At 40.4% G+C, this 25,851-nt stretch overlaps 1 protein-coding gene across 5 annotated transcripts; it reads left to right on the top strand.

Annotated features, from left to right (window-relative positions):
• Positions 1 to 376: 376 nt before the first annotated feature.
• Positions 377 to 24,629, top strand: TUBB6 (tubulin beta 6 class V). Of its 5 annotated transcripts, none has more exons than XM_020793501.3 (4): positions 2,887 to 2,905; positions 13,009 to 13,117; positions 21,408 to 21,518; positions 22,878 to 24,629. In XM_020793501.3, exons 1-4 carry the CDS (start codon positions 2,897 to 2,899, stop codon positions 23,939 to 23,941), a joined length of 1,293 nt encoding a protein of 430 aa, XP_020649160.1. In that variant the 5' UTR covers positions 2,887 to 2,896; the 3' UTR covers positions 23,942 to 24,629. The 5 variants fall into 5 exon arrangements, with proteins under 5 accessions (XP_072854892.1, XP_020649160.1, XP_020649159.2 ...); XM_020793500.3 differs by lacking the exon at positions 2,887 to 2,905 and adding an exon at positions 4,324 to 4,396; XM_020793499.3 differs by lacking the exon at positions 2,887 to 2,905 and adding an exon at positions 11,796 to 12,090.
• Positions 24,630 to 25,851: the final 1,222 nt, after the last annotated feature.

Genomic DNA, 25,851 nt, shown 5'->3' with positions numbered 1-25,851 from the left:
TTAGTACAGCACTATGGTCTTTTAGACAATCAGAATAACAAAATATAACAATCTCAATAAATTAAAAAGTGCAAACAAAAAATCCTAAGAACTATCAGTGATTATATGTGTTTTTTATAAACTGAAAACCAGTCCCACCCCACATTTCTTCATTCTGCCAAATGAAGAACCAATGGGTGAAAGAAGAGTTTGGTGGACTCTTTGACCCAGTAAAAGGTATTTAGATCCTTTGAGCTTCTCATCTGCTTTATTGGCATTCACTTAGCTATATATGCTAAAAATGTGCTGCTTTGTGGTTATTATGTCGAGACAATTTGATTGGCCAAGTTACTTAATAAGTTAGTTTATAGTATTGTTTACGAAGAGTTCTCCTTTTCTTCTGTACTGCACATCAGGTATGATTACAACTATGAAAACTCCTTTCATCTTGAAAAAACAAAACAAAAAACAAAATTAAAGAGCCAATTTGTTGATAATTTGATCTCATAAAGAAATGTTGTATGCAGACTTCCTTTGATTTTAAATGGGAGTTTCTATGTTTATTGTCTCCATTGTTGGCATCATATGTACATGGCAAGTTACAGGAAAGTAAATAAATTGAAAGTAGCAGAATTATCTAGATTGTACCTTATATGTATTAAAATTTCAGGGTGAACATGTTTGTTCTTCCTTAAGGAGCAACAGATATTTTTCAAAATGTACTCTGTATGCCAACTATACAACTATATCAGTAAATTTATTGGGAGAAGTATCACTTTGCATGATAACAGTTTGTGGATTCAATATATATTAATTTGCCTCATTATGTCTTAAAGATAAATAAATCATTGTAGTTTTGAGATGATAAATCAACAGGCTAACCCTCTGCATGTAGCCAATCTAACAGAGTTCCATAATAATAATTACTGTCATCAAACTGATTTCAGTTTATGGCAACCTTTTCTAGGGCTTTCTAGATGTAGAGTACAGAGAGCTAATTTGCCATTTTCTTCCTTTTAGGGCACTCTGTGTCAGTGCAGCTTGCACAAGACTACACTGTTGAGCATAGTACTGTAGGGAATTGAACTCTTAACCTCTGCTTCTGCATCCAGTTTTCCAACTCGTTAGACCTCAGTAATACTGTGTTGTGTTTGAACTGCAATGTAACATATGGGCAGAAAACACATATATGGTGTCATCCCTGCGCCACTTTCACCCTTACAACCCATCTTCATCAACCCTAAGTAATCATAATATTGCCAGTCTTCCTCCCAGATTTTGACAAAGCTTACGATTTTGCTAGACAGCCAAACCTGAGTGGGCAGGATCAGGCTAAATACGGTTGGTTACAGTCGGTCAAAGGTGCATTGTATTAAATATTTGGATCCACATGCAAGGATTGTGTGGGCTTGGTTCAGGAAGAATTAATGGGAAACAGGTTGCTTACTGATTTTGAGAAATTGGCTTGTTTCTCTTTAAATCTTCTTTGCCTTTGGAGAGGAATGGAGACCAAGCTTTCCATTGCTTTTAGTGACTGCTGGCCAACACAGCTAATCAGCATTGCTTTGAAAGCAGTTTTTTAAAAAAAGTTCTAGGTATCACTGATATGTTAGCATTAGCAACAATTAAAAAGAAATGCCCTGTCTTCCAAAGGAGAGCATACGGGAAGTTATTAATTAAGCAGCTTCACCAAAGGGACAGCTTCACCAAAGGGACAGCTGCTTTAGTTGATCCCAGCAATCACAAATGCTGGAACAGAACCAACATAGAACAATCCCATCCACACCTAAAAAAACAGTAGCACTTTTCTGACAGGGACCCAGAAAGGTGTAAGTATGCTCTGGAAGTGGGCTGGTTCACTGTAGTAAATACTTACTGCCAGTAAAAGGAGAGAACTAATCCATCAGCAGACCAAACAGTGGCCTAATGCCCATGTAGCCACCCCCACAGTTCTGCATTCAACTTAGAGGTTCTAACCTACTCCAAATCACTTCTCCTTCAATATTGTATGATTTATTCCTGTATTTTGGTTCTGTATATCTTGCATGGCTGACCTGTGGTCGTAACGACAATAAAGTAAAAAATAAATTTAAAGTACAGGGAAATGGCAGGTGGATCGTTCTGAGACCTGATAGAAACCCTGTGAATACCATATTATCAAATAGCATTGCTATAGCTTTGAAGTGTTTCCTTGAATATTGTTAACATGGTTTTAGGCTTTACAAATTATTTTTATATTGTACCAAATCAGAGTAACACCAGTAAGTATAGGCTTTATAAGAAGTGATGGAAAAGAGAATTAAGTTAATCCTTTAATCTTATTGTAGTATTTTTGTTGTTAGCCGCCTAGAGTGGTCCTGACCCGACCAGATAGGCGGGATATAAATGAAATAAATAATAAATATTTATTTTTAATATTAGATTCCATAGCAATGGTTTTGCAAAACACACTATCATCCTCTTTAAACGTTGCTGGCAGAGAGATTACAATTGTGCCTTTTCTCTACTTTCTCAATGTGATGTATTCTGTTGAGCAAGTGAAATGCAATGTCACCCTGTGTTCTGGGCTCTCTTAAGAAATGGACCTTGAAATTTATTTATTCTCCCCTCCCCCAAATGTGGGCAGACCGTGGAATGGGCTCTGGATAAAGAGAGGCCAAAGTGACATTTTAACATTCTCAGCATTCATATGCCTTTAGATCATGAATCTGGTAACACTACTAACAATATTCAACTGTGTGTGAAAAGCTGATTTCTTCCCAGATGAAACTGTTTCCAAACAAATCATATGCAAGTATGTGACAATTCTTCTCTGTGTGAACTTTTACATGCTTTCTCAGTCTTCTGATGAAAGACTAGTTTTTATCATCTGGGCTAGTCTTTCATCAGAGCTTTCTTGTCTGAGAATAGAGCTCTGATGACCAAGGTATTACCATTATGTTTCTACAAATCCATTTAGTAGGTTTATTTAAGTTTGGGCAGTATGGAGATGAAGCTTCTGTTGTGTTTGTCCTTAATTTACCTCAAGTTATGAGAAATTTCACCATTCTCTTTGTGGACTGCATCTGACAAAAAATTATCAAAAAGCCTTAGAGAGGTAGGTTGTCTGATGTATCAGAGCTAAAATTATCCATTAATTACTGCAGAATTTGATAAGAAAAGTAGACTATGTTGAAAACCATAGGAGTCTGGAGCAGGGGGAAGCCTTAACAGAATTCTTGAACTCTCTCTGCCATTGGATATAAATAGCTTGCATTAAGATAAACAGTTTTCCTTTGCAGAATAGATGGTTAGACATTTATGCAATCATTCCTCGGGTATGTTTCTCTGCTTTACTACATTCAGTGTCTTCCTACTCCATGAGGTGGCATGGCAGAACACAGCAATACTGTATCTGAACAAAATAATGTAAGCAGTTACATTCTGCGTCTGTCCACTTTCCCAGCTTGATTGATAGTCATTATGACTCGTGGTAAAAGTACATTTAAAAATTGCATTAGCCCACAACAGCATAATGATGTAACTGAACAGAACTGAATATGGTTGATTGTCCCTCACCCCTGAAGAATCTTTGGGCGTTTCTGAAGCATTTAATGCTTTCCAGTGCAACTCTGATCCACCTTCTGTACTTAGGTGTTATAACCAAGACAGCCAAGGATCAGGGCCACCTGCTTATCAGTTTCATGTACAGAAGCTATACTGATTACTGCTCAACAGAATCAGCTGAAGAGCCCCCAGAAACACCATGACTGCCTCACTACCTTCTGAAGTAAGCAAAGAATGACACATAGACAAAATCCTGTTGCTTAGGGCCTGCCCACTTTCAATGCAGGAGGGATCAGGTTACAAAGGGTCTATGGGGGGGAGTGAGGTGCCATTCAGTAAGTCACAACTACAGTAGATTGGGTCCATAAATTCAATGGAACACACACACACACTGCTTTTTGGTCTACAGATAGGATCACAAAGTCAGAATCTGAAATAGCTTACCTGCACCAGTATCTTGGTTTGCCAGGTGGCTCTTGAAATTGTTATTTTTATTCAAAGTACTGTAGATCCAACAAGCCTGAAGTGGTCTATGCTTATTCTAGTGCTACAAAAGGGCTCTAATTCCAGATCATGGCTCACTGAAGCCGGTCCTACACGGCAGGCTGAAGCCACTACTAAGGAGAAGAGCTTCCCTACATTAGGAGGGTTAGGCACTGCAACAGCACAGTATAAGCTAGTGATGGAGAACATAGGAAGTGAGTCTAGCCCAGTATTGTTTACACTGAGGGCCAGTGGCTTTCCAAAATTTCACACACGGATTTTCTGGTCATAGCTGGGGCCATCTGCATGCAAAGCATATGCTCTGCCACTGAACTACAGATCTGATATGGTTCACTGGATCAAGAATCTGGAGAGTAACTTTTTAAAAGTAAGTTGTTAACAATGACATTTCAACCTTCATTCCAAAGCAACACACTGTTACAGTTGCAAAGTAAATTTCTCTCCAGAACTTTAAAGGTTCTGCAGCTCTCTTAAGACCTAAGTATCAGGTGTGTTTCTACTCACATTGTGTTTATGCATCAGTAGTAGAGGCTTGGTGTGAATATTATTGGTTTTTTTTTTCCTGTTCAGTGTGAGAAGTTGGGCCAAATACTGTTTCATGGGGCTGTGCTGCAGACTTCACAAAGGGCCTTACTTGATGTGAGGAAGTAAGTGTAGTAATCTCCCCACCCCACCCCGCCACACACCCCTTTTCCTTAGTAACATAGAAGAGGAAGAGAAGAGATGCATTCATTTTTGCTGAGGCAGTATTGTACACAGTCCTCAAGGGAAGCACTAGATACAAGTGACTGCCTCATAAGCTAGTTGGAGACTTAGCCATGGATATTACTTAGATCAGCCCCATCTCCCACCTCAGTTTCCAAGTGAAATTGTGCTGACAGTCTTTCTTCACTGGCTTCAGTAAATTATACCAGCAAATAGGAATGTGCCAGAGAACAATACCACACTGAATACAGACACATTTCCTGAAAAGCAGGAAAGGGCTTGGTCTCATGACAAACTGCATAAGAAAGAACTCTAATGCTGTTTTTCCAGTGCATTCATTAGCATTTTCCATGGGGATTTTTGTGCATGTGTCATACATACAAAGCGTGCCTGAAATGAAGTGACTGTCTTTGGTACGCATTGATTTGTTAGCTAGCTTTTTGTGAACTTTAACCTTACTCCAAAATTTTAATACTTTATTCTGATAATGTATCCGACACTGACACATCCTTAAATGTTTAAAATACACATTACTTGATTTTTGTACTCCTCCACCCCAGAACTGTGTACTTAACACAAAAGGTGCCTCCTTTCTTGACCTGAGAGTCATTTAATGCAGCCTCCCCACTTCCCTCTTGCAAGAATGCAGGAGAAATCTATGGTTTAATGTGTGGTTCATATCTAATGCTAACCTGTTATATACAATGGCCAGGATCCTGTTGTACTATGTGATTGTGCAAGCATACTCATGTAAGCAAAGCTCCTGCTACATATGCCGCCTAGAGTGGGCTAATACGTCCAGATAGGCGGGATAGAAATAAAATAAATAAATAAATAAATAAATAAATAAATAAATAAATAAATAAATAAATAAATAAATAAATAAATAAATAAATAAATAAATAAATAAATAAATAAATAAATAAATAAATATGCCTGGTCTCACTCTGATTATGAGGTCATTGGTGCAACTGGTTGCCTAATTGGTTATGCAGTTGCGGGCCTTCCTTGTATGAGGAAACACATGCAAAATGGCTTTTCCAGTCCAAATAGGATACTGACCCTTCCCCCCGCTTCTTTGCTGTTAAAATTTTACATTTTAAAAATAATTTGAGGGGAGTCCACTAGACAATACAGTCCACATCTCCTTCCACAGCTGATGTGTATCATGACATAAAGCTGCCACTAATGCCTATAGCAGAAACATCTTCTGCTCTCCACATATTCAATATATATTTTTCAACTTATATTTTTAATGTGCAGATAGTGAGGGAAGAATTTCCACCATGGGCATCAACACTAGAGTACCTGGTTGGATATCACATGACAGTGGAGAGCTAAAGTAGACCATACAGCCCTGTGGCCTTCTCCATGTGTGTGATGCACATAGGGTCGTGCGAACCTCCTTACAGTACATGCTGGATTTCCTTTACAGGAAAGAACATTCAAAATAGTAAGGGAACAATTCCCTCAAAGTCCCACTGGTCTCAATAACGGTAGAAACGGACTATAGATGGTCTGCTGTTAGTGTTGTAGTTTGCTGTGGTCCACACAATCAAAGGCTTTTGTGTAGTCAGTGAAGCAGAAGTAGATGTTTTTCTGGAACTCTCTGGTTTTCTCCATAATCCAGCATGTTAGCAATTTGATCTCTAGTTCCTCTGCCCTTTCGAAATCCAGCTTGTACTTCTGGGAGTTCTCGGTCCACATACTGCTGAAGCCTACCTTGTAGGATTTTGAGCATAACCTTGCTAGCGTGTGAAATGAGTCCTCTTCTAATAAAGGACTATTTATAACCTCTGTTTCTGCCCTAAGAGGATTAAGTACATTCTCAAATTCAGAATAGATGTTTCAGACATGCAATATCAAACACAGAGAACAGTAGCTCTAGTCCCTAAGCAACATTAGTCCTTCTCCTGTTCCTTTCAAATCTGAATAATCTTTCTGCTAGGCAATTCCAAACCTTTGCTTACATTTCTTTTTTACAATACTTCCAATGAAGCTGTTTCAGACTTCACCCTAGCAGGTGGGCATGCCTTAGATTCCAGATGCTTGGAATAGTCGACTTGTTCTCAGTGTCCATCACACTTTGACCATACACAACATAAAGGAAGGGACAGTTTGCATAGCACTGTGACTCACAGAGTACCACCTGTCTGCTTGAAATAAAAAGGAACACCCTCAGCCATTTCTTCATAACCAAAGCCTCATGTTACTTAGCAAAACTAGATATTCCACAAGTTCCCTACATTCTCTAGTTTTAATACCACTAATGGAAAGTATGGGTGAGGTTGAAGGTATTTACAACACTGGAAAATTACAAACACACAACTAATTCCTGGATGGTTTGGGATATAAGCAATTGTAGGCTGAACATGGGAGAAAAATCAGATTATTTTTAAAGGGCAACCTTTTCAGGAAATGAGGGGATTGCCTCACAAAGGCAAACCCAGAAACCAGCCTTTGTTGTTTTGCTTAAAAGGAGCAAACAGTCAGACAATAACCAAGGATTACTAATTGTTCCACTTTTCTGCTTGTTTCTACCGGATTGATGTCTTAATATGCAATGGAACAACAACAGGGAGAACTACTGCTTTCACAGCCTGCTTGTGGCCTGCTTGTAGAATAGACAACCTTTGGTCTTATCCAACATAGGTCTTTTTACATTTCTCAATGTGCCTAAAAGCTTCATTCATATATATATATATATATATATATATATATATATAGACAACCTTTGGTCTTATCCAACATAGGTCTTTTTACATTTCTCAATGTGCCTATTTATTTATATAAATATAAATATAAATATAAATATATAAATATAAATATAAATATAAATATATAGAACTGATGTGAAAGAAACCTGATTTTCAAACTGGACTAGCAGCAGAATGAGATTCTGCTATGAAAAGCTGCTTGTAAACTTTCAATGTTAGCATCAATTTAGTAAAAACAAAACAGACCAAAACACACACATACAACAGCAGAAATATATATAGGAACCCCTTTAAACACTGATCTTCTCCGATGGGTTTTTATTTGTTCGCTATTTAGCAGAGTAGAATTAAATTTAAAGCTGCTAATCGGAGAAGCTCTTACCAGAAACTCCGCCATCATTAAAAAATGAAACCAAAAACAAGACACCTCTAGGCAGTGTTTGTTATTTAAATAACAAAAAAAGTCAGGAATTTTGTCACTCATTTATATTGTTTATACCAATTTACATTTTGCATCATCTGGATGGTGGGAAAACAGTGACATCATAAGCACACAATTTGACAGGTATAACAAAACAAATGATCCCATGTAGATGAACCCTGAATGATATAAACACTCAGTTGCACTACTATAATTAATGATGGTTTGCCTGAATTGCAAATGTTAGTTTTTAAAAAGTAAATTCATTGTTGCTTATTATGTGCATTTAAACTATATATTTCTTTATTTAAACATCTTACTTTGTTAGGTCCTTAAATTTAATTCTACTGAAATCTGAACATATTTTTTTAAAAACGTGTTATTCTAACTAACAAACAAACACTCCTTTCTCCTCCAAAAGCAAAAACCATTCAGTCAACTGAATTGTTAGAGAGGAGGCACTAGTTGACCTTGTCTGTTAACAGTGTGATGGATACTGAACATTGTAAAGGAACAACAGATAATGCTGTAACTTGTTTTCAAATGCCGAAATGTTTAAAACAACAGTTTGAACACGTGCACTTTGCCAGGTTAGACAAAAGTGGTTGAGAAGAAGGTGAAGTGCTGAGAGCAGGTCTCCAGAACTGGGATAATCCCCTCACATTACATTGCAAATATTGTCTTTCCCCACCCCCACTATGCTGGCTAGTTATTACAGTAGTTGGCTGGATATCTCACTCTACTGGAGCAGGGACTGGGAGTTCTATTCCCCACTATGCCTTCTCAAAGAAAAGCCAGCCTATGGACCTTCGGCAAACTACATACTCCTGGGTCAAACCCCCCCCCCCAAAAAAGGAAGTAGCAAACCACTTCTGTATACCTAGAAACCCCTGGGATGTTGTGTCATAAGCCAGAATCAATCTGACAGCATGTAATTACTGTTAAAGTTATTATAGCAGTCCAGTGAAAGCACTCAGTACATGCTCAAGGGTAAACTTTATACATGTATCATTTATTCATGTGCTAGAACTGAGTCAAAGCCATGAAGTCAGATGTCAGCATGATTTGGACTTGTGATGCACAGCAAGTAGCAGTATGAGCCATCAATCAAGTTTCTGTATTTGCCAGTTTTGGGGGGCCTTTTTCCATAGATTTTGCTATACTGTGATGATGCTAATACCCAATGTGGATGAGGAATCTCTTTACATCAGTGTTTGGAAAGTTGGTTTTTAAAAAAGTAATTCATTCCCCTTACTCATTATAGTGTTTGAAAAACAATTTCCTGTCATTATTTGCTGCAGTTTTGGCAAACTCGTGTTACTTATTAAAAAGGCACCTTAAGAGAACAACACAAAACTTGAAAATTCCACTCAGAATTCCTCTATTAAGGCAAAGAAAAAGTAACTAAAATTACTTCCAAGCTCCACTTGATATAAATTATTCTACTATACATGCAGTCAGGATAGAAAAAGCACAGTAAAAACAGATATGAGTGTTATTTGACTTTTAACTCTAGTTCACAGAGTTTGATTTATTATTCTGCTTTCCCCCCTTTGTTCGTAGAAGCTAACTGAAAGTTAAGAATACAGTAGTAGTCAATGCAAGAAGCCTGGTTATTAAAACATTATAGCTGCTTGCTAAAAAAAACCCACTGTAACAGAAGACTAACTGAATTGCTGCTGCCTAAAGACAAAAAAAAAAAAAAAGAAAAAGAAAAAGAAAAAAGAAAAGAAAAGCTGAAAGTGAGATTTTTGATGCATCAGTCAAGCAGGACTTGTTGAAGATTTTAGGGTTCCTTGGCTAAATGCAATCTATAAGACCTCCTTCTTAGTTGGTGGGCTCTGGCAATGTTCCTTGACAGTTATGGTGGGCCATTACATCAGTAGCAGTGGGGGCTAGCTCTTATGTTGCTATGTGCCACCAAGTCCCTTCAGACTTATGGTGACCTTATAAGTTAATAATCTACAAAAAATCATGTTGTTAACAATGCTGCACTGATGTTACAAACTCAAGGATATGGATTCCTTTAAAGATTCAGTCCATCTCAGTATAAGCCTTCCTCTTTGTGTACTGCTTTCTACTTTTCCTAGCATTATTGTCTTTCTCCAGGAGCCTTGTTTTGTCGTGATGTGTCCGGAATGCAATAGTTTCAAGTTTAGTCATTTTAGCTTCTATTTTTAATTTTAAAAAATTTTAAAAGAATTTTTTTTAGCTTCTGTTGGTTGACTGTAACTGCTATTTAAATTTCTTATGGGTCATCTGGAGGGGAAAAAAGACTGGGGGTGTTATGTGAAATGATGACCAGGCCCAGGCATCTTGCACTTCTCAGAGATGAGGTTGCGGGGCAGGAGGGGAATAGAATGTCACTTTTAATGACAGGTGTTACTGGTGGAGTGTCCCTGAAGGTGTTACTAGTGGAGTGTACCTGAAGGGCTGTCCAAAGCTCTTGGTGCTGACTTGATCTTGGGAAAGAACTTCGCAAATAAGGGGCCCACCACTCTAAAAGCACAATTTATTCTGAATAACTTACTTAAGACCAAACTGTAAGCTGCCTCTACGTCAGATGTGAATTGATCTGAACTGGGAGCCTAGATTAGTGACACGGGGAAATTGTGTTGAAGTAAGTTGTTAACTTTAAAAATGCAAATTAGATCAAGGCAACAGTGCATTGAAAAGGGTTAAAGCTCTGTCTCTAGGATAGGTTCCTCTTGAAGATTGAGTCCTCCACATTTACTTTTGAATGGGAGAGCACCCGAAAAGCAATGACTCATTTTAGTAAAGAATCTTCTTTTGGGGGGTAATGTACCACAAATAGATGCCACCTCTGAGATGGTCTTCTCCTGTAGCATGCTTCTGATAATAAATCAAGTCCTTGAAGAAATGACTCAGCACCAGCTATCGACCATAGGCTGGTAATGTCATTTTTGGGGATTTCTTTATGAAGTCTTAATTTTTTTTTCCTCAACTCTGTTTTGTTTTTACGTATATGAGCAGGCTGAAGTGGAAACAAGCTATTTAGGTTTTTAAAGATAAGCATCATATTGGATTATGCCTGGTAGCAAACAGGTGGCCAATGCAGTTAATTTGTTATTGATGTGATATACAAAAAACTGTCTATACCAGTAAGAACAATGGCAGCCATATTCTGCACAAACTAAAGTTTCTAGGTTGTCTTCAAGGACAATTCCGCGTAGGACATACTGAAGTAATCAGTCTGGTAGATTATAGCAGCATGGATCACTGAGGCCAGGTTGCCCCTTTCGAGAAACTGCCACCAGTGGTGAAAGCTACTCCATGTCTCTAAGGCCACATGACCTGGTAGCACAAAATCTGGATTCAATAGTACCCCCTGCTGTGAATGTTTTTTTTTTCCGGGGACAATGCAGATCTGTTGAAAACGGAGAGAACACTAGTTCCCTATATCCAGAAACACACCATGCCTCCTTTTTGTCAGGATTCAGCTTCAGCTTACTGCCCCTTATCCAGCCTATTGTTGTGTCCAGGCACTGATTTAGCACCTTCACAGCCTCACCTGACAAGAAGGTGCCATTAGCACACTGATGATATTTTGTTCTATATCCTTTATCTGGATTTGTTTAGAAGTATGAGGGAAACATAAAACATGGTGGGACCTCATAACAGCCAATGGGCTGTAAACGTTATATTACACAATGCAAACCTTCCCCTCATGTTTGGATCCTCATAAACTATTAATACAAGCAGCCTAATGTGAACTATATTGTCCAGTTATTTATTGTCAGCATGATTATCAAGTGCTGGACTTCCGAACTAGACTTACTGGTATACTGCTGGATCAGAAATGAGAACTGTGTGGCAGTGAAAAAATGCAGAGCCATCTAGTCTCCAAATGTTAAAAAAACAACAACAGTGCTTTGAAAGAATGACCTGAATGACATGGCCACAGAGACAGAGTTCCAGGCGAGGTTTGGCAGGGGGCAGTCCTTGCTGCTGCTGTGGCTTCTCCCTTCCCCTTCTGTGAAGTTGCAGAGTGAGCAAAAGAGCAGGGAGGGTGAATCATAGCCGGGAGTCAATAAAACATTCATTGAGGCAGGCACACTGTGCGGAGCTGAACTCTACAGAGTAGAATCTGGACGAGAAGGAAAAAGGAGAGGCAGACAGTTTGGGAACTTTTATATCACCATGAGAGAAATAGTTCACATTCAGGCCGGCCAGTGTGGAAACCAAATTGGAACCAAGGTATGAGGAAAATGTTCTTCGCCTTGTGTAACTTATGATTATGATTACAAATTGTAGTAATAGTAGTATATAATAATTAGTCTTGTATTGTATGAGATGATCGGTGTAGAGTGTTCTATTTGTGGTACAATGCCTTCTCTCCTTTTTTTTTTGTTCTTATACATAAGAAAATGCACATGAAGATGCAAATTTAGTTATTTAGTACCTCAGAGATGTTTAATAATTCAAAGAGGAAAAAGGTTAAAAAACATTATGTCTGAACAGCCTAGCTTTTGCTGAAAAACAATGTCTCCTGCTGAAACAAACTTTTGTGAGATTTTAGTTTTAAATTTTGTGGCGGATTTTTTTTTTTTTTTGCACTAGAGGCTAGAGATCAGGAAACTCACCAAAATGGGAACTAAATAGCTGACTGTTTCATGTTGACCATAAAAGGCTTTGGAAAAAAACTGAGACCAGGGGAGGAAAAATACTGAGGCAGTAGAGGGAAAATTAGGAGGGGAAAAGAAGAAGAAAGGTAACCCAAAATAGAAAGACTGCTGGGGATCTTAACCAGTTTTCTCTTGGGTTTCAAATCCTCAGATGAATTGCTGAGGGTTTTTGTCTCTTTTCCCAACCCCACCCTGTATCTCCTCTCCTATTGACGCCAGGAGCAGGGAGGGACTCAGAGGAGCAGCTCTCAAACATGCTAGGCATTTGGCAGCTGTTGCTTTAACACATGCCTTGAAGGCCTGCTCTGTCCTGCCAAGGATGGGTGGGTTTTGATGACTTGTAATTAGCGGTTGTGGTGGCGGGGGGGGGAGAGTATGTATGAGTAAAGGGAAATACCGAATGAGTTGGAGATTTGAGGGGAGGAGAACACCTTTGATGAGTGTTGTTTCACAAAGTTTTTGTCTCACTTCTCTTTCCCCTTTGCCAAAGTTTTGGGAAGTTATCAGTGATGAACATGGGATTGATCCAGCTGGAAGTTATGTTGGCGACTCACCATTGCAGCTGGAGAGGATCAATGTCTACTATAATGAATCATCATGTAAGTCCAGAGCTATTGCCCAAGAGTGGTGATGTGATGATTTATTCTACGAAAGGAGGAATAGTGGAGACAGGAAATACATTGCTCATAATTTCCTCTGGAACCTTGTTCAGATTCTGTGTTTGTGCATTTGTGTATGGGTGGTTTTTTGTGTCACATGAGTCTGGCATATATGGAGAAGCTACAGAAGAATTGGGAGGAATGGCTGGCTATAAGTGTGTGACAGTGTTATTGAGTGTGCACTGATTCTGCTGGGTTTATTTTAACTTCTGCCTGAGGAGGAGTGCCCAGAAGCAGTATACATTGTGAGCAGAGTGGGGGTGGGGTTTTGCCCCTCAGGCAGTAAATGCCAGTGAGCGAGTTTGCTTCCTGGCCTTCTGGATATGATCTAGTGCAATTTGTGCCTTCCCAGTAGCAAATTTTTGCACTTTGCAAATTTGGGTGCCCTGGATCAAACCCTCAGCTGCTCGTTCCAGCTACAGCTCTGGAGGTGGTTGTGTTGTTTTCTCCTCTTAGGGGCCATGCATTCAATCATTGCATTTTTAAGCTCAGAGTGTGCTTTCTGGAGGGAGATAGTTTGGAAAGGAGAAAGCAGGGTGTGAATTACGTACAGTTTACTTCAAATTGAACAAAATCCTTCTTCTTGACAGCCATTCTGTAATACTCATATTTTGGTTAGCATTGATGGTTCGGATTTCTAATTTAATTTGGGCCGCAAAGCATGGCTAGGTTTGGCGAGATAGGTTCAGAGTCCTCTACTGCTTGCTGCCCTGCCCCAAATAGATGCAGAATAAAATGTGCAAGATATGTCTTAAACAGCATAGGCTATTCTGGGACAACCTCCCTCCACATTTTCTTAGTGTTTGATTTCGTCACAGTGAGTTTACAGTGAGAGTATGGTTATACTTGTTTCTCAAAGGAGGCAGCCAGACTCTTTAAGGAAGAGTAAGGAGCGTTTCTCTTTTCTCCCATCTGCCCATCTTTCACCTGCATGATGTGCTTTGCCAGAGGCAACAGAGGGCTGACCAATTGCTGTGACTTCCACAGTACTTGAAATCAGCACTGGAATCAGTATTGTTTTCCACAGGATTGTATCTTCCATATCCATGGAGAAGCCTATTCATATTTCAGATAGCAGGGTGCCCTACCTGGTCTTAGCTCTTTGCTCTTCATAGCTGGAACCAGTGTAGGGCTGGCACTGACACCTGATTGGAAGGAGGCAATTGTTTGAAGTACCAGATCTTTGAGGTAATGAAAAGGCAGCAAATTAATCATTATTCAGTATGCTATTATTGCTGCAAGAGATCGGAGAGGGGTGCTTGTGGAATTTTATGTTTCCTGGGCTGTTTTTGAGATGTGCTGTTCACCTTCAGGTGGGATGACGATAAACAAATGTTATTTGCCACTCTGAATCTGGCAGCAAATATTTTGGGCAAGCCATGGATCAATGACTAATTTCCAAAAAGATACTGTAAGAGCCAAAGTATAGGCCCCCAAGAAAGCACAATCTTCTTCCCAGATATGGGTTTTCTACAGTTTCAGCCTCAGATATCTAGCATAGCACATGACTTGTGGTTCAAAGTGGTTCCAGAATGATGGGTATGTATTGAAGACTATCTAGTTGTTGTACTTCTGCTGAAATTTACACATGGAATTGCTAGTTTTCACAGTCCGGGGATATAGTCCTTCTATACATTCTTTTGCTACATTCTGTTCACACTGTAGTAGGATGTTTGTTGCTTAATGATTTTAAGGAGTGAGTGGAAGAGCACGTGTGCAAGTTAAATTTTAAAAAGTGCATAAATAAACTGATCACGTGGCACTAGCTAGAGAAAGTTAAGAGTAAAAAGGTGTTAATGTTCAGACTTATGGTTTTAAGCTCAGTTGCCAGACACATCACTACTCATGTCAAAACCACAAAGTGCAGATGAGGAGAGCCATGTATGCAACCCAGGACTTATTGGCAGAATAACAGGAATGGAATGGAATAAATAAATTGTAAACCAAATCACACTTCTTCAGAATAGATAAAATAATACACTTGCAAACTGTTATTCTGTTCTTTCCACGGGGGGGGGGGGGGGAAGGGGAGAGGAATTGATTCGCTACAATATGTTTTGAAAGAAATTGAAGAACAGGGGGGAGAACAAAGATGATGTCACTAAGGAGCAGCCAGAGCTTGATGGTAGAGCACATGACTTGTTTTGCAGGAAACGGTCCCAGATTCAGTTCCTTGCATCTCCAAGTTAGGCAGGGAGAAAATCACCTTCTGGAAATCCTCGAGAGCCAGTCAATAGCTGACATTGCTGGACAAGTGAGACATCTTCCTACTTTCCTATGATTCCAAAACCATGTCATCTGAAATGGACACTGGGAAGCAACATAGAAAGAGGAAAATGAACATTGTGTACATGGAAGGAAATGTATGTTTCTTTATCAGTTATACATACTTTGGCTGTATTTTGTTGGTTTCATTTTTTGTTTTCTGGCTTTGTGTTGTTTGAGTGAATATATGTATGCTTCCATACCCAAACATTTATTTGGACAAGGAACTTGGGTATACCCTGCAGTAGATATGAATTAACTTTTGAGTCTCAAGATGTATCACATAAGGAAGAAAAATTTATCAAAACCCAGGGTTTGACTTCCCTATAAGAATAATAAGGCTATGCTTAATAATGCTAACATCATGAATTACCAATGACTAAATCACACTGTATAAAACCAAGCACACAAAAACTCAGACTTTTTCCCATGGGGATTTGATGTATTTTTATTGGCTGACAGGATCTACTACTGTTTTTGCTATGATCCTGCACTGCTTTGCTTCAGTTTTGCCATGTGTGACTGCCTATATTAGAAGCCAACCCCATCTATTGTCAAATATAGTACTGCTCAGCAAAACATGCAAGACTCTGACAAAAGGAGTTAAGGAGGGGGGAGAGAAGAAGAGGCGGGAGGAGATGGAAGAGGGTAGAACAAAATCCCATCCAAAATGAAAGGGAAAGAGGGAGGGAGAGACTGGGGAGGATGACTGCAGTCCTGGGCATTTCCAGCTGTCGTATCAATTCAGTGCTGTATCATCTGTCACAAAAACGGAAAAAGTCCAGATGGAGGGGAGGCAAATGGGAACCAACTGTTGGAAAGCACAGGAGGATCTCAGAAAAGGGGCTTTCCTGAGTGTATGTTTTGAGGGGGAGGCTGGTTGGCGTGTGTATTAAAGGGACCTGAAATGTGCATTAAAGGGACCTTTCTTATTCTGGGTTCCTTGGAAGAGGCAAGATAGAGCTGTTTTGAAGCAAGCACTGTTTGGGGTTCTTTGAGCAATGCCTATAATGGGATGGGTTGCTTGGGATTTGTTTGTTTGCGTCAGCACCTTTGTGTGAATAAGAATATTAAGGGAGGAAAGGCTGTCCTGGCCTCCACCACCACCCCCTGCCACTTTTGTGAAGCCCGGGCAATGAGGGATCAGCTGCTGCCATTCTCTGCCCCTTAGGTAGCATCACATGGCAGTGGCACATGAGTAGAATGCCCCCAGAACAAATGAACACGTGCAGACACATGCAAAGACAGATTGTGTCAGCTGCAAAGTGCATGGGAGATCAGAAACATCTGGTCTTCTGGCTGTCTCACACCCCAAACCCCATTTGATTGCTTAATGCCTTTATGGAAAGCAGGACACAATCAGGGGAGCAGTGTGGAAAGGCCACTATTGACAGGGTTAGAGGCCTTCCAGGTAATTAAAATGTATGGTGTGGACTCTTGCAAATATGTCATTAAATATTTTCATGTGAATGCCTAAAATTATTTCAGCTGCAGAAGGTGCTAGGAGCTTGGCATATAAACTTCCTTTCAACCTGAATAAAACTGGTGATGCTTTGTACTGTAAACAGAGCCCTCACATAGATTTTATCCTAGTGCCTGAGCAGTAATCATTTTGTGGTTGCTCCAAAATATTATGCTGCTTGAAACAAAGCAACTAATAGGGTCACATACTCACCAGTGTCATGGTGCATATTACTTCAAGCCAGCTAGGTTATTTTTTCATTTGGAAAAGAAAATTGCACAATCTTGTTCCCACTCATGGCAGTAGGACTGCAAGAACGACAACTAAGAAGTTCTTCCCGTTTCTTGATGCTCTGTATCTGTTACCCAAAGCATCCATCTCACTCTGCCTAATAGCAGGGCTGGTCCCCATCTTCACCTTCCAAAGCTGAGCCTTGGCACTGAAAACTGACTCCATATCTGAGTCTTCTCCTTTCTTGTAATCAGGACCAGGAGGAATTTGAATTCATAGATCCATCATCAATGATTTCTTCTAGCATTCCTTCGGATTTAGCTGTCCATGCATATATGGGCAGCCGGCTGGTCTCTGGTGGCTTGCAAAGGCCTTTACTGCATCTTCTGTAGGTGTCCATGTTCGCAATGCTACGAGAATTCCTCCTACTGCCTTCAAATTTAATCCTGCTGCTTTGCTGTTTGGAGGACTTTGTGGGGTGCAACTTAAATGCAGAAAGCAGCATGAACAGGAACTCATCACCATATTCGTTAAGCACATGCTTCCCCCTGCCCTACAAGTGCAGCTGGGAAAGATGTGAATAATATCTATCAGTTGTGGTGATGGCAAGTGGGAGGCAATTGGAGAGGCCTGGTGAGAGCTCAGCACAGAAGAAGCGAAAGGTCAAAGTTATGCTGATGTGAGGGGGGAAAGGTAGCTCTATTCAGGCATTATATTAGCAGGCATTCTGAACATACTTAAGGGGAATGCTTACCCTGACCCCTCTGTCACTGGATTGCTCACAATTTCATTGCCTAGGTTGAACAGAAGAAGGTTGTTGTTCGTGTGTAGGCTTTACCCTGGAAAATATGGATCCCCTTTCCTGTGTGGAGCCTACGTGCAAGCAACGGTCTTTTCCTCTTCAGACTTGGCTCAGAAACAATGAGTCAAGTTGAGGACAGGGGAATAGGAGCTCCCATCTAACTGTGTTCAAAATACCAGTTACTGTAACTCCTGAATAGGGCTTAAGTGTCTGAGGTGCACTTACATGTCTGTGCACAGAAGTGTTGCCTCCCACATTGCTGAGTCTCAGGCGCTGTCACTTTTGATATAGAGGAAGGTCATAATGACAATGCTTTGCAGTACCTCAGCAGTAGCTGCTGGTGGTTCAACAACAACAATTGTTCTCTGAATGGTATGAATCATTGTCCAAGCCCAATAGCATGAAATCCTGCCATTCTTTATGAATGTGAGTATGTTAAGCTTTTGGCCGGAAGAATTCCAAATTTGGAAGTTCATTCTCTTTTTCCTAATGGCTCCCAGCCTTTTTCAACTGGCCAGAGGTCCCCCTCCCTTCCCCACCAGCCTTCCCTTCTCGTCTCTTCACTATTATGCAGTGTGCAGTATTTATTTGCTCTAATCACACTGCAGATTCCAGTGTTGTTAGCGGATAGGAAGGGCAAAAGTGATTCCAGTCACAATGAAAAAGGTAACCATCAGTCTCTCTTTCTCTCCTCTCTGGGTTAATTATTATTTCCTGAGAGTAAGGGACTATGGGTTTTATTTGCTGGAGTTACTTTAAGGAACAACAGGGACAGGGAATCTTTGTGAAGAAGTGTGATACTGAAAAGCTGGTTAGATGCCTCAGTGGTCTAGGTATCTGGCTGCAGAGCCAGAGGTTGGGAGTTTGATGCCACACTGTGCCTCCTATGATTAGAGCCAGCCTGGGTGGCCTTGAGCAAGCTGCATGGTACCCAGGATGCCTCCAGAAGAAGGGAATGGCAAACCACTTCCAAGTATTCCCTCCCTGTAAAACCCTGGAAAGGATTGTCATAAGTCATAATTGACTTGACAGCATATAATTATTATGATGATACTAAAATAAGTACTTAAGGGATTTGCTGAAATCCTGTTGCTTAGCATAATAAACCACACTGGAGTAGGTCCACAGCATCAGTGGGGGTTTAATGAATCAACTCCTCTGTAACTTCAACTGATTCAAATACGCCTGCTCTAGTTGTGAATTACTACACTAAAGTCACAACTTGAGTAGGTCCATTTGAATCAGTGGAACTTACAGAGAAATTAACTCACCAAATACCCACTGATTCAATAGCCTACTCTAGTCCAACTTACTTTGCTAAACAACAGGATTTTAGCCATTGTCTTAGGTGACTTGCAACGAATGCCTTCTTTGATATTTTTCCCAGCACCTGCTGCTGTGACCTTGGCCTACAGAGCTTGGGAAAGTTCATTTTCTGGGCTACAGCTTTGAGAATCACTTTGCTAGTATGACCACTCACAATGGTGGCTAGGAATCTAGTCCAGAAAGTATATTTTCTAATCTTTGAGTGTGGGTCTGTTCTTGGTGAGAGGAGAAAAATAATCTCTGATTCATTAGCAGCCATTGCTTGGAGTTCCCTAACGCTACTAGAAAACTGATTGCCAGCAGTCAAGCAAAAGGGGGTTTCAGAGCAATGCTGGATGAGAGCAACATGATCAGAGCTCAGCAAAATTAGGCCAAAGGCTGATCTAGTTCGGCACTGTGTTCACACAGTGGCCAACCACGTGCTTCTAGGAAGCGAACAAGCAGGTCCAACCTTGTTCAAAGGCATTCTGATCTATGGGTCAGTTCTCCTCTGCATTGTACTGCCCAGAGAGTGTGTGTACAGTATAAGAAAGTATTATTTTTGCAATATGGTGGACCCAGTCCATTCTCTGCTGTCGTATCCAGAAAGAGTGAGCAAAAGGAAGGAGGCCGCCACAGCTGATTCCTTCTCTGTTGCTTGTAATATGCTGTTTCTCAACTCATGTGTTCAGTCGTTTAGTCGTGTCCGACTCTTCATGACCCCATGGATCAGAGCACGCCAGGCCCTCCTATCTTCCACCGCCTCCCGGAGTTGTGTCAAATTCATGTTGGTTGCTTTGATGACACTGTCCAACCATCTCATCCTCGGTCATCCCCTTCTCCTCTTGCCTTCACACTTTCCCAACATCAAAGTATTTTCCAAGGAGTCTTCTCTTCTCATGAGATGGCCAAAGTACTGGAGCCTCAGCTTCAGGATCTGTCCTTCCAATGAGCACTCGGGGTTGATTTCCTTTAGAATTGATAGGTTTGTTCTCTTTGCAGTCCAGGGAACTCTCAAGAGTCTCCTCCAGCACCACAATTCAAAGGCATCAATTCTTCGGCAGTCAGCTTTCTTTATGGTCCAGCTCTCACTTCCATACAACACTACAGGAAGAACCATAGCTTTGACTATTCGGACTTTTGTTGGCAAGGTGATGTCTCTGCTTTTTAAGATGGTGTCAAGGTTTGTCATTGCTTTCCTCCCAAGAAGCAGGCGTCTTTTAATTTCGGGGCTGCTGTCTCCATCTGCAGTGATCATGGAGCCCAAGAAAGTAAAATCTGTCACTGCCTCCATATCTTCCCCTTCTATTTCCCAGGAGGTGATGGGACCAGTGGCCATGATCTTAGTTTTTTTGATGTTGAGTTTCAGACCATTTTTTGCACTCTCGTCTTTCACCCTCATTACATTACACCCTCATTCTCAACTCATAATAGTGGCAAATTCTCTTCCTATCTCCCCGAGAGCTCATCTAGGTACTAAATAGCTACATCCCACTGCTTCACTGTTATTTGTAGCAAAATACCTGCCGCTAATGCTTTCTGATATTTGTGATGCTGTGAACATTTAAAATGTTGGGCAGGAGTAAGGCAGATGGAAGGAGTCACAGAATGGTACGGTAATGATTGCCATGATATCTGTCTGAAGACAACTGTTGAGAATATTCCAGTTGATAAGAAAATGGACTCACCCTTCACGGGGTTTTTAAATTTCGTTTTTTACATTGTTGTCCAGTCAGTTATCTCAGTACATTTCCTATGGATGCAGGCTTTTTCCTCTTGGGGGTTTCTTTTGTCTTGTGTTACAATAGTGCTAGTTGGCACAAATATATCCGAGGACCTGAACATTCTCTGAAAACTTTCATATGATATCTAATGAATTGTGAGGTATTGAGCTTCTGTCAGTCTCTTTAATAAATATAAGCAAAGCTGTCTTGTGAAAAGGGGGATTGATAATAAAGGCAGGGGTTGGTTGATGCCAAAGAAGGCTGAGACATTTTTCTGAACTGTGGGCAAGTTACTACCTTGTTAACTGGCAGTATGTAGAAATGAGCTGCTACAAACATATTAAGCAGCCTGAAACATAATAGTGTATTTGTATGTGACAGAAATAAAATGCATTGCTATAGACAAAATAAAAAATAAAGATTAATGTATGCTTCTTATAGCCCAAACCTATGTGCCAAGAGCAATTTTGGTGGACTTGGAACCTGGAACCATGGATAGTGTACGATCTGGCCCGTTTGGACAGCTGTTTCGGCCTGATAACTTCATATTTGGTAGGTTAAAAATTTTCTGTCACAAACACTAAAATTGTCAAGTAGATTGTGTGTTGAAATTCCATTTGGGTGAGTCCTTCTCTTTTATATTAAATAAACATAGGAAATGGCAAGAAGTTGCCTCCAAGTGACATATAGGTTAGGTGCTTGTGTTGCTCACAAGGCTGTTGCAGAATTTATTGGCATGGCTTCTAGTCCATGAAAGTTAAGCCATAATAGATGTGATAAGTTCTTTGCTACAAACAGTTTGTTCCAAGACTGTGAGATTTGCTGCAGCATATTAGCATAGCTGCACATCTGGTAATGTAGGAAGCTTTTTTTGCTTCCTAAATTTGCTGAGTTTAAATCTCTGAGCTTCTCTCGTAATAAGCATCCGTTCAATTGTCATCTAAATCAGGGATCCCCAAGCCCTGGTCTGTGGCCCGGTGCTGGTCTGTGGCCTGGGCCAAACTGGGCCGCGGAGACAGATCTCCCACCCCTCCTGCACGCACTACTCCCTGCACAGCCCCTTCACGCATGTGTGCACGTGTGCCCCATGAGTGCCCCTGCCCCATCATGCTTGCACGTGAGTGGAAGTGAGCACCCTCAAGCACCCCTGCCCCTTCACACATGCGCACAACTGCGCATACCCACATGAGTGCCCCCACCCCTTCATGAATGTGCACACCCCTTGCAAGTGCACCCAGCCTCATCGCGCATGTGCATGAGCGCAGGGAGGTGCCTCGCTTTCCCAGCACATGGACCCCATTCTCCCCCAATCGGTCTGTGGTGTCAAAACAGTTGGGGACCACTGATCTAAATTATTCCTGCAAAAGTGTAGAAACATAGTATTTTTTTGCAAGGCAGATCCCCAGCTTCTTTGAAAACTTGTTTGGGTAGGTAACTATAATACGAAAGTAGTACCATTCATTCCTACACTCCCCCCCCCCCAAAATTAATTCAGATACAAAATTCCTAAAAAGCCCAAGCTGTTATCCCTTTCAATAAAAGTGATGTCTACAGGGAAAAAGAACTCCACAGGCAAGTCAGCTTTCTTCATGCCATCTTCAATGTACTACCAATGCAACATGGGGGGATGAGGGGTGATCCTCATTTAGTGTGTTATATTGCACCTGTGGTGTCATCATGCCATTATGGACTTGTGCATAAAATTACATGTGGTGTCCTTCCTGAGGACTCACCTCTCAGTGTATTACTGCTAACGTTTTCTGAAACGTTATGTATGTTTGCTCATACATACAGTGCCAAAAGGTTAGTTAGCTATGTTAAAGGGTGACAAACCTTGTTACTGGTATTAACATGATTATTTTGTGACTTTCTGAGCATATTCTCATCTTCTCTTTTGTTGTGCCTTCTCAGGACAAACTGGTGCTGGAAATAACTGGGCCAAAGGACATTATACAGAAGGAGCAGAGCTTGTAGATTCTGTACTTGATATAGTAAGGAAAGAATGCGAACACTGTGATTGCTTGCAGGGATTTCAACTCACTCATTCTTTAGGAGGAGGAACAGGCTCTGGGATGGGAACACTCCTCATTAGCAAAATCCGAGAGGAGTATCCTGACAGAATAATGAATACTTTCAGTGTCATGCCATCTCCTAAAGTCTCCGACACTGTGGTGGAACCTTATAATGCCACACTTTCAGTTCATCAGCTGGTTGAAAATACAGATGAAACCTACTGCATTGATAATGAAGCATTGTATGATATTTGTTTCCGCACTCTGAAGCTCACCACTCCAACATATGGTGATCTGAATCATTTAGTGTCCGCTACGATGAGTGGGGTAACGACATCGCTGCGTTTTCCAGGCCAACTAAATGCAGATCTACGCAAGTTGGCTGTAAATATGGTCCCATTCCCACGTTTACATTTTTTTATGCCAGGATTTGCTCCACTGACTGCCCGAGGAAGCCAGCAATACCGGGCCCTCACGGTTCCAGAACTTACTCAACAGATGTTTGATGCCAAAAACATGATGGCTGCTTGTGACCCAAGACATGGACGGTATCTGACAGTAGCCACTGTCTTCCGTGGTCCCATGTCTATGAAAGAAGTTGATGAACAGATGCTGGCCATTCAAAATAAGAACAGCAGTTACTTTGTGGAATGGATCCCAAATAATGTCAAAGTGGCAGTTTGCGATATTGCACCCCGTGGTCTCAAGATGGCCTCCACTTTCATTGGTAACAGCACAGCAATCCAAGAGCTCTTCAAAAGAATCTCAGAGCAGTTCTCTGCCATGTTCAGAAGAAAAGCATTTCTTCACTGGTTTACAGGAGAAGGAATGGATGAGATGGAATTCACAGAAGCAGAAAGCAACATGAATGACCTTGTGTCAGAGTACCAGCAGTACCAAGAAGCTACAGCAAATGATGGTGAGGAGGCATTTGAAGATGAAGAAGAGGAAATTAATGAATAATGTCCATTAATGCTATTACAAAAATGCTTAAGTCTGAATAGTTGGCATATCCTCTAATCCCCCCCAGAATAGTAAAGAATATCTATGGCTTCCATTCAAGGGCTGGGTTTTCTTGGCAACTATTGACTTTGAAGCAGAAGGTTTGTGTTCCACATCAGACATTCTCCTCTGGTTGACAGTCATTCATTCTCATTACTCTTAGACATATGCAAATAAATAATTACCATTTCTCAAAGGGGAATGGGAAAGATTTCTGGTTTGTTTTTAAAGCAGGGCTATATCAGCCAGAATCCTATTACATTTTTATGCTTTAAAACTGCAACAGATTAAGATGACAGAGTAGGAATATGGTGTCGTGTGGCTTGGACACAACAGCAAACGCCTACAATAACTTCTTGCTGCAATTCGCCACTGAGATTTACACCAACAGCATTATGCTGGTGAGCATAACTAACAGGAATCTGGATGTTGTTTTTCTTCAAAGTGTAAATCAGAATTTTTTAAAAAAAAAACAAATTTAGATTGCAATCTTATGCCCAGATACTTGATAGTAAATGGTATTGGCAATGGAACTTGCACTCAAGTATATGTGTTTTGGACTTGAAGTGGGAATGAGTATGTTGTGTACTATTCTGTACTGAGTATGCAGTATTCAGTTGCTGGAGACAAAATAAAAATAATGCAAAAATATTTTAATTTTTTTTTCATATACTGTTTACAAATTAATGTTCACACCCATTTTAACTAAACATCTAATCTAAAGGGAAAAAGAAAAACTAGTATTTGTGAGACAGCGCGTATATTGAAAGCTGAGGAAATTGAAACATCACAATAGGCACTGTAAAGGAATGAATATCCTTCATAAGGACTGAAGGATTGTTTCTCAAATGCACATTGTGTTGTGCATCAGGATTGTTCTTTCTACAATGGGTTAATTCATTAATGATCTGGAATAATAACTTTCTTCTCTATGCTCAAATTTTGACACATTTAGAGTTCTCTATCTTGATATGTAAAAGGCCATCTCAGAGCACAGTGACAACCCTCCTCAACCATGGTCATTGTTTCTTTTTCTTTTAGTGTCTGCAAGATCCCTTTATGTAAAAGATTTCTAATATATCTTACAGCTATTTGTCTCAACACACTGCATACTGTCACACTGAATGTAATCTTTTACATTCTACTGCAAGTACCTGTGAGAGATATGTACTCAAAGAAAATAATGACTCCTGTATTTTGAAAAATTATGTATTGACATTTGAAATCTTTGCTGATATTCCTGGCTTGCCTCATTCAAGTCCAATCTATTTAATATGAATGCTTTTACACCTTTTTATTTGGTGTTGAGCAATTATGGGGGAAAGTGCAGCTTGTTTTCATATCCTTAGGTTTACATTTTAACTCTTCATTGCTTTTACAAGCTGATGCTCAGTTTTTACTTAACTATGGCATGCTGGAGATTAGGAACTGGATTAGCAGAAAATGTACTCAGTTGCTAGTTCACCAGGTAAAGATTTTACACTGTTGCACAGGGGGCATATAAAACAGACGAGGCAAAGCATTCTTTTGTATGCCTTTGTGCATAGAGAGTACAGTGGTGTCTCGCTTAGCGATTGCTCTGTTGAGCGACGAAATCGCTTAGCGATGGACTTTTTGCCATCACAAAAGCGATCGCTTAGCGATGGTCCCTATGGAGAAAATTCGCTTTGCGATGATCGCGGGGAAGCGATCATCTCAAAGCCCCCATTTCCGGCCAGCTGATCGACGGTTTCAAAATGGCTGCCAGAAAAACAAAATGGCCTCCCGCTGTTTTGCCTCGCTTAAGAGGCAGCAAAAATGGCGGTGCTATGAAGGATTTTCGCTTAAAGTTAAATTTTTAAGCCCATAGGAACAGACTAAACGTGTTTTAA

Source organism: Pogona vitticeps, chromosome 4, assembly GCF_051106095.1.
Source record: "Pogona vitticeps strain Pit_001003342236 chromosome 4, PviZW2.1, whole genome shotgun sequence".
Taxonomy (NCBI): domain Eukaryota; kingdom Metazoa; phylum Chordata; class Lepidosauria; order Squamata; family Agamidae; genus Pogona; species Pogona vitticeps.
Note: the sequence above shows the minus strand (reverse complement) of the source record. Positions and strands in the feature narration are given on the sequence as shown.

Excerpts from the sequence above, each read along its gene's own strand:
- TUBB6 (XM_020793499.3), top strand. The coding sequence starts at position 12,034 with ATGAGAGAAATAGTTCACATTCAGGCCGGCCAGTGTGGAAACCAAATT. Across the intron at positions 12,091-13,008 it reads GAAACCAAATTGGAACCAAG|TTTTGGGAAGTTATCAGTGA; the intron begins GTATGAGGAAAA and ends CCTTTGCCAAAG. Across the intron at positions 21,519-22,877 it reads GCCTGATAACTTCATATTTG|GACAAACTGGTGCTGGAAAT; the intron begins GTAGGTTAAAAA and ends GTGCCTTCTCAG.